The sequence below is a fragment of the Pollachius pollachius genome (assembly GCF_949987615.1).
Source record: "Pollachius pollachius genome assembly, chromosome: 15".
Taxonomy (NCBI): domain Eukaryota; kingdom Metazoa; phylum Chordata; class Actinopteri; order Gadiformes; family Gadidae; genus Pollachius; species Pollachius pollachius.
This window is the reverse complement of record NC_136948.1, coordinates 5963097-5973914: the sequence shown is the minus strand read 5'-3', so window position 1 is coordinate 5973914 and position 10818 is coordinate 5963097. Positions and strand designations below refer to the sequence as shown.

The 10818-nt window shown below is 49.8% G+C and overlaps 2 protein-coding genes across 2 annotated transcripts; one reads left to right on the top strand and one right to left on the bottom strand.

The window, feature by feature from the left end:
• Positions 1 to 465: 465 nt before the first annotated feature.
• On the bottom strand, positions 466 to 3862 carry dmac2l (distal membrane arm assembly component 2 like). The gene is made up of 5 exons (XM_079753051.1): positions 3821 to 3862; positions 3620 to 3723; positions 3106 to 3314; positions 1861 to 2032; positions 466 to 1453 (listed from the first exon to the last, which is right to left on the bottom strand). Exons 2-5 carry the CDS (start codon positions 3712 to 3714, stop codon positions 1342 to 1344), a joined length of 588 nt encoding a protein of 195 aa, XP_079609177.1. The 5' UTR covers positions 3715 to 3723; positions 3821 to 3862; the 3' UTR covers positions 466 to 1341.
• Positions 3863 to 3991: 129 nt separating this feature from the next.
• Positions 3992 to 10478, top strand: l2hgdh (L-2-hydroxyglutarate dehydrogenase; the record flags this gene model as incomplete). Its single annotated transcript, XM_079753047.1, has 10 exons — positions 3992 to 4145; positions 5449 to 5564; positions 5939 to 6090; positions 6846 to 6977; positions 7643 to 7805; positions 7913 to 7947; positions 8276 to 8443; positions 8928 to 9085; positions 9692 to 9823; positions 10283 to 10478. Exons 1-10 carry the CDS (start codon positions 4066 to 4068, stop codon positions 10476 to 10478), a joined length of 1332 nt encoding a protein of 443 aa, XP_079609173.1. The 5' UTR covers positions 3992 to 4065.
• Positions 10479 to 10818: the final 340 nt, after the last annotated feature.

Below are 10818 nucleotides of genomic sequence, written 5' to 3'. Positions count from 1 at the left end.
TTAACAGAACCAACTTCTTGTCGTCCTCAGGAAATGACACCTGTGGCACCTTTCTACGGCAAGCAAGATGGTTCAATTTCCATAGTGTTTTTGCTTTTTTTATACTTTGGGTTTTTGCCGCGTTGCTCATGTGTGACGCCACTCTATGCACTCTGCCCGATAGGAACGCTGCATGTATTTGGCCGTGGTTGAGTTTCTATATGAAACGCTTTCTTTTTACAATGAGCAACAATGCTCTGCTTGTAGGTTTACTCAGTAGACTGGGGAAGGGAGGGAGAGAATACACTGCCTTTCCTGTTTGCCAAATGTATGTTTTTATATATAAATATAACAAGACTGTAAGAGAGATGGGTGTTTGGTAATACATTAAATGTTCTAGAGGATGATACCGGTTGTTTAAAGTAGTATCAGGATTACCATATAGCAGTTTGGACATTTTAGTTAAAATGTAAACTTGAACGTAATGATCTTTTTGGCGGTTACTGTGTTCATGAAACCCTAGTTCATCTGTGTTTTCCCATCTCCATGCCGACTCTCCAGGCCATTCGTCACTCCAACAAATCATCAATCATTCCAGACCTTCAAACTGCCATTCTAGAAAACAGGGAAAATGTGGGAAATCCTCTTATTCAAAATAAACATTTATTTTCTGCCAGGAGGGAAAACAAATCTTCATCAGTTCACAAAAAATTTTGCTCATGTTGTCACACAATCACCCTCACATATATACGTCAATGGTGCTAAAGAACTAATTTCCCTCTGGCTGTGGATCATTTACCAATGCCAAATTAATCTGTAATCCCTGTTTTCCCCCCACAAACCCTTCTTAAATATTCTCCTATAATCTGAGAATATACTGCACTTGTATACTTTATTACTACTTTGTATGTTAAAAATATAATAAAACCACAGTAGTTGTGTCTACCAAAGTCTTTGGTGTCTACCTTTCTATAAAGTGCAGTTCAAATCGCGCCACTAAAAATATGCGTCCTTAAATACTTTCAGAGCAGCTTGGCCAAGCTCTGGTCTCCATGGCAACTAAAACACACACGCCGTTCATGTGCAAAAAACGTTATGTCATGCTGGTCAGACAGCCTCCAAAGACCACAACCATCTCGGTTGTAAACTGATCCCTACCAGTTTAGCCCAAAACACAACTCAAAAATACATCTCTTTAAATGGCGTACATACGGAAGGATTTAGGATTTTATTGTTCTAGTTGTCGTTTCCTTTCCTTCTTCTCCTTCCATTGGTTGCTCAGCGGATGGTAAGGGTGTCAGTGGGCGGAGTCAGCGTCATGCTCTGGGCGGCTCCTATCATACGGTCTAAACGGGAACGAGGTCAGAGGTCAACTGTGATGTCCAGCTTGGGCAGGGCGGTCTTCAGTCTCTCCAGCGTCTGGTCCCGGTCCTTCACCCCTGGGAGGTCACTGAGGACCAGACGCTGCAGGTTCCTGTGGACAGGGTGGGGGGGGATACACACGCTCAGTGAGTCTGCCTCCATGCTGCTCTACTGCAATGGACTCAATTAGTGTGTGGTATATCGGACTAAGTGGCTAACATGTCATTGAGGAGCAGGTAGTGGTTAGAGCATCTGGATAAGGGACGCCTACAAGTGGGCTTAGGACATAGGGGGGGGGAATCAAACCCAGAACCTGGGTTTTCGACTAACAGAAAAAAAGCGGTATCCCTTTAGAAAATATTGTACAAAATTCTCATCCTTACGTGGCTATGTTCTGTATTCAACCCGCTTTAGCGAGATAAAAGGATGGGACATCATTAGAAAACGGCTGGGAACAATAAATGCAAATTCTAGAGTTTCAGCCTAACAAAAACAGTACATTTCAAAGTAAAAGCTCACCCCAGCTTGTGCAGGGCGATGAGCCCCTTGTCGGACACGTTCCCGCAGGACACCACCTCCAGGCTGCTCAGGGTGCTCTGCAGGACCTCCGTGGAGGTCAGCCTCTCCAGGCAGCCGTCCTCGATGTAGACGCACCGGATGAGCTTCACCTCCTCCAGGTGCTGCAGGCCATCTGAAGGAGGAGCACAGCACAGCTAGGATAAGCTAGGCTAAGCTAAGCTAGGCTGTGCTGCAGGCCATCTGAAGGAGGAGCACAGCACAGCTAGGATAAACTAGGCTAAGCTAAGCTAGGCTGTGCTGCAGGCCATCTGAAGGAGGAGCGCAGCACAGCTAGGATAAGCTAGGCTAAGCTAAGCTAGGCTGTGCCGCAGGCTGTCAGCAGGAGGAGCACAGCACAGCTAGGATAAGCTAAGCTAAACCGACGCCACTGTGTGACTAGTGACTTGGTGACATCAGAAGAGGGCATGGCCACCTAGTCCACCGCGATCATCTAGTCACATTTCAAAATGTGCAAAGAAAAGAAAATTAATGGGGAAGGTTATTCACACAATAATGAAGCAACAATCAAAACTTGACATAAAAAAAACATTCCCCTCTGTGTTAAACCCCTCTCAGGCCTTATCGTGGTAGGACCTCGGGAACGCCGTCATCCCAGGAAAACCAGCGGCCGGCTCCCGGTGTAAGACAGCCCGGTCCCGTCGGAGCATTTAGATAATTGGTCCGGAGAACGGGGTGTGCTTTCACCTCTTCAGCTATCTAGTCACCTCACCAGGGATCATGTTTAACAGTAGGAACGTCAGACTCCGGACACCACAGAGACAGACCGTCTGATGTCAGAACCGGATTGAGCATGCTCACATCCGGCCAGACCCCCCCCCCCCCATAGGCAGACGACCCTGCATCTTCAGAATCACGTGCATTTGTCTGTTGTATCAGAATTATATAGGTGGGACCCCAAGGAGCCTGGGGTATGCCCACCCTAAACATGGGATTGCCCAGCATAACCCCTAAATCTGGCATATAAATAAATTAGAATTAGTCTAATTAGTCAAGTATACATTCACTGCACCTCTTTTAAAAGGGTTAAATAACAGTAGGCTATACAGTTCACAGGAGAAGTGGAAGGCTACCTCAAAAGGGTGCAAAAGGTTACAAAAAGCTTGTAGGAATGGGTTACAATAGCAGGGAATGGGTTACACGGGCAGAGGCGTGCATTCCCCTCTGAGCACTAACAGTAACACGTACCGAGATGATCAAATCCCCTGTACATGATGCACGACTCGGTGGCGTCGATGCCCTGGATCTTGTAACGGTCGAGCGGCCCGGTTGGCAGGGCGTTGTAGTCGTGATGCCAGCGTTCAAACCCCAGGAACCGGACTTTTGCCCCGCAGCGAAGTAGCCACTCGGCCGCGGCTCGGTCCGGCCCGATGGCCTTAATCCTCTCATAGTCCACCCTGCATGGGGTCACGGACAGACAGCATACGCAGCAGTAAATCAACGACAATACGCACACACCGCCTGAATGAGCCTAACGTTTATTCGATGAGGTAAAGGTAAATTATAATGTAATTACAGTGTAAATAACAATATAATGTATGTATAGATGCTTCCCGGACAGACAGCATACTCAGGAGTACATCAACGACAATACGCACACACCGCCTGAATGAGCCTAACGTTTATTCGATGAGGTAATGGTAAATTATAATGTAATTAAAGTGTTAATAACAATATAATGTATGTATAGATGCTTCCCCACCTGTTGAACACCGCATTGATCCAGCCCCAGAAGTGTCTAGTGCCGCCGCCCCTCGTCCACACAGAGTTGCGTAGCGCCGCGGACAAAAGTCTCATGTTCCTAAACTGGAAACACAACCACAAAACACACACAACACGTTCAGTACATCGAGACGGGAGATACACAGTACACCAAACGCAAATCAAAAGAAGACAGTCTCACATGTCCTCTGGCCAGTGTTGACTGTTTACATCCTCGGTCTGTGAACCTTTACCCTTTACGACGTCGCGGCAACGCGTCCTCTGATTGGCTGACTGCTGGCCACGCCCCCATTTGGATGGGAACGCACCCGTAGCTCGTCGCCGGTGACACCGACAGACAGCCACACAGGAAGAAAATAACAAACCGCCTGTTCGTGTGATGAGTGGTGAGCAGTAGCTCCAGGGTCGCGTTACAACACCGGGAACATGATCCGGGTTCTGGTCTCTGTTGTGGGCGCTGCGAAGCCCAGAGCGCCGCACAGTACGACCGCCAGATATCTCCACAGGTAAGCGCTCCTGCACAGTCAGAAAGTACACAGCGAGTGTACTTGCAGTGGTAAATGTTTCCTGTACACAGCCATGAAGTTCTGAGGAGCGACATTCGTCCGGTGATTCGGGTTGATCGATCGCCTGATAGGTTTCGGGCTGATCGCCGATAACGTAAAGCCGATAACAAACGTCTGCAAACACGAAGGATCCGCGTCAAGGACACTTCCACGACGGTCATGTTGCGTAACCTTTTCAGCAAATCATCACATCTGTGTCCCTTATTAACTCGGGTTAGACATGCTGTTTGGATAACTTCCATCACGATTTGGTTTCTGCCAATAAATAACCTAAAAGGTTATAAAGGTTATTTATGATTCAATCAAACCATGGTGATAGAGTAATTATGCACATTGCTACTCTGCATAATTCCCATACAATTAGTCGAAACAATTTGACAAGATCTAAGCTTTGACAAACTTACATCTCTGTGGTCGGAGTACAAGTGGGTATCAGATAAGAATTGTGTATTTAGAAAAGGATGTGTGCTTCATATGTGTTTAATTAGGCTCCCAACGTTGATTGGACTTGTTGTACAAGGATGTGTTGAGGCAGGCAACTGGTTTAAGAGTCACGTGACGGTTATATAATGTTTTCTATTCTTCTTAAAGCAGACTGTTCGTATGAGAACCAGATCCTGTTACACGTCCCCAAGATTAGGCTGAATACTATTATTATACTATTATGTCCTATTGAACAATAAAAGAAAAACGGGTCCTAGCAAGTCTGGCCTGTTGAGAGATTTGCATTGGAACGGGGCCTTAGTTGGTATAATTAATATTATACATTGTATTAGTAGAGTAAATGTTGCCATTTCCTTATTTATGTCAGGGTATGTCAATACTTATACTATTACACTGTTATTATCGAAGCAGCATCTGTAAATCACATGGGAGATTATTGCCCAGAACCAAAGAATCCTGACGATGACCCTGAGGAATTTCCTCGTTGTTCACTTCGTCTGCCTTTCATTGGTGAGGCTGTTGGTGTGAACCTCTCCATACTAGGGTCTGTTTAGCCAGTATGATGACATCTGGGGTTGGAAAGACACCACTGCTGTGGCACTGGATAAATACTGTAGGACTTTCAAAATAAGAGCCCAAATAAGATTTCCTAAACAAATTAGATGTCCCTTGCAAACTTAAAAACCCCTTATATAACCTTTATAAATATTGTATCAATAACAGAAAACCGGGTCTCTTGTCTTTTCCTCTTCCTCCTTTCTAACGTTGACCCCTGACCCCTGACCCCTGTGTGTTTCAGCTCCTACGATGTTGCGGTGGTGGGGGCTGGCATCGTTGGCCTGGCAACGGCGAGGGAGCTCATCCTCCGACACCCCTCCCTCCGCTTCGTCCTGCTGGAGAAGGAGGAGGAGCTGTGTGAGTGTTGCTAAGGACCGGTCACTGTGTGTACTGTTGCTTAGGAACATCGCCGTGGGTCCTGTTGCTAAGGGCCGGTCGCCGCGTGTAGTATTGCCAAGGGCCGGTCGCCGTGTGTATACTGTTGCTATGGACTGGTAACTGTGTGTAGCTTTGGAAGGGCTGGTCCATGTCTGTTCTTTCTATCTGTCATTTGGCTGTCTACTCTGTCCTCCTGTCTGTCTGCACCACCTGTACCTCTGTATCTATCTATAGTTTGACTGTCTGTTCTCCTGTCTGTCCACCTGTCTGTCTGCACCACCTGTACCTGACTGTCTATCCATAGTTTGACTCTCTGTCCTCTTATCCGTCCACCTGTCTGGCCGCACCACCAGCCCTCCATCAGAGCGGCCACAACAGCGGCGTGATCCACAGCGGGATCTACTACACCCCGGGGTCTCTGAAGGCCCGCCTCTGCGTGAGAGGCGCCACTCTGGCCTACGACTACTGCGACCGGAAGGGCCTGCCCTACAAGAGATGTGGAAAGGTCAGCCTCACCGCACTCCCCAACCTCTCCTTAGGTCAGAAGTCCACACAAACTGTTGGACAGGACCTTCCAATGCGACCCTCCACTGTCACATGCTGTCTAGTTTACGGTTCATTTGTAGGGCAGATGAGGCTTTATCCAAAGCAACGCACAGGGGATCCACCTGAGAGTGTGATTAGCCATTGCAAGCTGTTTGAAAATCGGCCTTTTTCGTGTGTTTATAGTGACATCACAAGTGGGCGTGTCCACCTAGATGTATGACAGATAGTTGAGCAACATTGGCTACCGTCCACTGGGTAGGCTGGTAGACGGAGCTATCCAGCGTACATCTAGGTGGACACGCCCACTTGTGATGTCACTAAGCCACAGAGAAGGGCCGATGTTCAAACGGCTTGTAACGGCTAATCTCACTCACACCTGGTGGCATGTCATCGCCCCTTTAAGGGGCAGGAAGTGGTGGTCATGGCGTCTGACCCCCCAGCAGGTGGTTCAGGCCTTGAATCCCAGATGTCCACGGCCTACCTTTTCCAGTTACTCTGAATAAGACGTCCTTACTCGTAATATATGCTCACCCAGTATTTATCTTTTTGGATAAAAGCGTCTGCTAAATGTGGAATAAGACGCCATAACAAAATAAAGGGCAGCCACGGCAACGAGAGAGGTCAGAGCGACAATCGAATACGAGTGACCGTGGAAACCCAGCATAGTACCGACTCAGTGGTGCCAGCAGCGTGATGACGTGTGTTCCCTGTCAGCTGATCGTGGCGGTGGACCAGGAGGAGGTCCCCCGGCTGCGGGCGCTGTACGAGCGCGGCCTGCAGAACAACGTCCGGGACCTCCGCATCCTGGACGCCAAGGGCATCCGCGAGCGGGAGCCCTTCTGCAGGGTAAGAGTCCCACCCCCTCCCCCGGTACGGTTCAGGGTTGTGTCCTCTGCAGGGTAGGGGTCCCACAGAGGACCCCCCCCTCCCAGTTAGGAGCTGTGAGGAGGCCTTTTTATTAGTTACCCCCTCGTGGAGAATAGTGTCCGGTTCTTTGTTGTTCTTAAGGTGAATTGAGCCGTAACCTTTTGAACCCGCAGTCACTCGTGAAATATAAAGATAACTATTTATTTATGTTTGATTTGTGTTGTTGTTTTTGTGTCATGCACGCAAAGAGCCCTCTCTGTGTGGGGTTTACGAGACACCAACAACCAGACATTTGGTTTCCTCGCTAAATTAGAGGTTATTTTACAGCTCAGTCTTCTCTTCCCCGTCTCCCCATCTTGGCAAATAAAATCTGCTTCAAAATAGTTTCCCATCCCAAGGCAAGCCTCAAGTTCTCCTAATCACTGTAGCAAATGCACACAAGCTCATGCCACCCTCCACCTAGGTGGTGTTTCTGGGCTCCTCATGACAAAGGACTCGGTGGTGGTGTTGAAGCTGGTTTTTACTGTAAAGTCTGCCGGTAATGACCCAGGACATGGTACTCCATGCTGCCATGCAGGACAGGGCAAGCTGGTGAGATGGTGAATATAAAATGGGGACGCTGATACTGCCTGTGTTCTCTGCAGGGGGTAATGGCGCTAGACTCCCCCTACACCGGCATTGTGGACTGGCGCCAGGTGGCGCTCTCCTACGGCGCCGACTTTGAGGAGGCGGGCGGGACGGTGGTGACGAACTACGAGGTGAATGACATCGCCATGGTCAATGAGAGCGCGGCAGGAAGCAGTGAAGGTAAGGCCCGGGGGTACTGAGCATCAGTGAGTGACGGAAACAAGAGTCATGGCTCTTTGTGGTTGCATCGGCTTATGGATCATCTTCATGCTTTGTTTTATTTTCAGGACTGAAATATCCAATAGCAATCAGAGCCAAAAAGGTAAGGTGTGAGTGAATGAGTGGGTGGGTGAGAGAGAGAGAGAGAGAGAGAGAGAGAGAGAGAGAGAGAGAGAGAGAGAGAGAGAGAGAGAGAGAGAGAGAGAGAGAGAGAGAGAGAGAGAGAGAGAGAGAGAGAGAGAGAGAGAGAGAGAGAGAGAGCACGGGCGGGCGGGCGGGCGCTTTTGTGTTAATGTATGATGGAAATTATATGTTGTCTTCCATATTTTTCATATATTTGCACGGTTCCAATCTTCCCATCTGATGTCCTTTTTAAGTAGATCTCATTCCATCTCTTTCTGTCGGCGTGACGACCCTGTGTGTGTCCCCAGGGGGAGGAGGTGAGGTGTCGCTACGTGCTCACCTGCGGGGGGCTCCACTCGGACCGCCTCTCCCAGATCTCAGGCTGCAGCCCGGACCCCCGCATCGTGCCCTTCAGGGGGGACTACCTGGTCCTGAAGCCTGACAAACACTACCTGGTGAAGGGGAACATCTACCCTGTGAGTCCCTGGGCCGGAGGCCCTGGGGGGGGGGGGGGGGGATTTTGTTTCATAGATTAAGAGTTTAATACTAAATGCATACTTAAAGAGCTTAATGGATTCAGGCAAACCCCAAACAAACGATTGACCTACTCCAGTTAACCCCCCTCAGCTCTCAAAGTGTCCCTTTTATAAAAAAGGTACTTCCATCGGTTGGATGGTCAAACCCCGCCTCCTCAGACCGGTGGCCCAACATCAGACGGACTCCTCTGTGTGTGGATCTGAAGTTGCCCCGTCACTGGGAGTGGCTGGGGCAGGTCAAGGCCACAGCTATGTGGCCTTGACCTGCCCCAGCCACTCCCAGTGACGGGGAGTGAACCGGGAAGTTGCCCTGTTGACCCTTCACTGGGAGTGTCTGTGGGGGGGGGGGGGGGGGGGGGGGGTCAAGTGCACAGCTACATGGCCCGTCTCATTGTCGTGGTCCCGCTGCTCTCTCTCGCCCCAGGTCCCTGACCCCCGGTTTCCCTTCCTCGGAGTGCATTTCACCCCGCGGATGGATGGCGGCATCTGGCTGGGGCCCAACGCAGTGCTGGCTTTCAAGAGAGAGGGATACAAGCTGTTTGACTTTGACCTGCGCGACTTTGGAGATGCCCTCTCCTTCAGGTACACGAGCGGGATGCCTAGCGTTAGTCTTAGCTTACCGAGCCGTCCTTCATCTGGAAAGTGCTTCGGCGATAGGCGGATCGGGGGAATCGGCCACTAGCGTGTTGGCCGAGCGGGTCTGAATCCGACCGACGCTACGTGTCATTAGGATAGTGTAGGGGTTGGACTCTTGACCCGAAAGGTACCAGGGTTCGATTCTCCGTGTTTCTCCAGCCTGCCCAAACACAATAACACGCATCTCACTTCACGGTGGGTCACTTTGGATCAGAGCGACTTAATGACAGATGTCCTTTGATTCTACAAATCATGATTTGTAAGGAGAGAGAGAAAGAGAGTAGAAAGGAGCCGAGTTCAAGAGTTTGAAGCAAACGAAATGCCCCTCCCTCTACACTCCTCATGTTTACCTGCCTTTCAAAAATATAATCAAAATAGTCTCATACAGAGCCATACACTGTAAAAAAACGCATTTCACTCATTAACGCCTTAGGATGGCTTGGGCATTTCTACCTTTCTCCACTCGTATAATAACGCTTCTATCTTACCGACAGAACCTTTTAAAGTCAACCCACATACCATATATAAAAGAGATGTTTGTGTGTCTGCCAGGGGCCTTCAGAGACTGGTTCTGAAGAACATCCGGTACGGCCTTGGGGAGATGTACCGGGGGGTGTTCATCGGCGCCCAGGTCAAACTGCTGCAGAGATACATCCCAGAGATCTCCCTCAGCGACGTGCTGCGGTAAAACCTGTCGCTGGTCTACAACAACACATTGTCCGCTGGCACAGGAACTCATAGCTGAGCTACCATACTATACAGCAGGCAGCAACACTGACCTTCTAATGCTGGATATTACAATCACCATATTATACCACCCGTCTAAGATGGGCAGCACATGGATCAAACTGTGTGTGTTTGTGTGCGTGTGCGTGTGCGTGTGTGTGTGTGTGTGTGTGCGTGCGTGCGTGCGTGCGTGCATGCATGCGTGCGTGCGTGAGAAACAGACTAGCAAAGGTGTAGTCCCATGGGCAGAAATGTATAACATATTCTATTGAATATGTCTATACATATACCCTTGATTTAAGAAAATCACTATTGACAACAACATAATTTTAGATAACCCGTAAATTGTTTAATATTTTATAACCATAAAAACAAATATGTCTTAACTCATTAATTGTTTCCCCATGGGGCCCCCAGGGGCCCGGCCGGCGTGAGGGCCCAGGCACTGGACCGCGAGGGGAACCTGGTGGACGACTTTGTGTTCGACGGCGGCGTGGGCGACGTGGCCAGCCGCGTGCTGCACGTCCGCAATGCCCCCTCCCCCGCTGCCACCTCCTCCCTCGCCATCGGGGAGATGATCGCAGACGAGGTTGAGGGACGCTTCGCCCTGTAGGGGGGAGGGAGGGAGGGGAGAGAGAGGGGGGAGAGGGGAGGGAGAGAGAGGGGGAGGGATACTTCGACCTGTAGGGGGGAGAGAGAGGGAGGGGAGAGAGAGGGGGGAGAGAGGGAGGGAGGGGAGAGAGAGGGGGGAGGGATACTTCCACCTGTAGGGGGGAGAGAGAGGGGGGAGAAGGGGAGGGAGGGAGAAAGGGGAGGGATACTTCGCCCTGTAGGGGGTAGAGAGGGAGGAAGGTAGAGGGGGCGTGATGCTTCAACCCATGGGGGGGGGGGGAGGGAGGGAGGGGGGAGAGACCCTCCAACACATCGATAAAATCAGGTCCCACCTCTACTTT

Excerpts from the sequence above, each read along its gene's own strand:
- dmac2l (XM_079753051.1), bottom strand. The coding sequence starts at position 3,714 with ATGAGACTTTTGTCCGCGGCGCTACGCAACTCTGTGTGGACGAGGGGC. Across the intron at positions 3,315-3,619 it reads ATCAATGCGGTGTTCAACAG|GGTGGACTATGAGAGGATTA; the intron begins GTGGGGAAGCAT and ends GACCCCATGCAG. Across the intron at positions 2,033-3,105 it reads CAGGGGATTTGATCATCTCG|ATGGCCTGCAGCACCTGGAG; the intron begins GTACGTGTTACT and ends CTCCTCCTTCAG.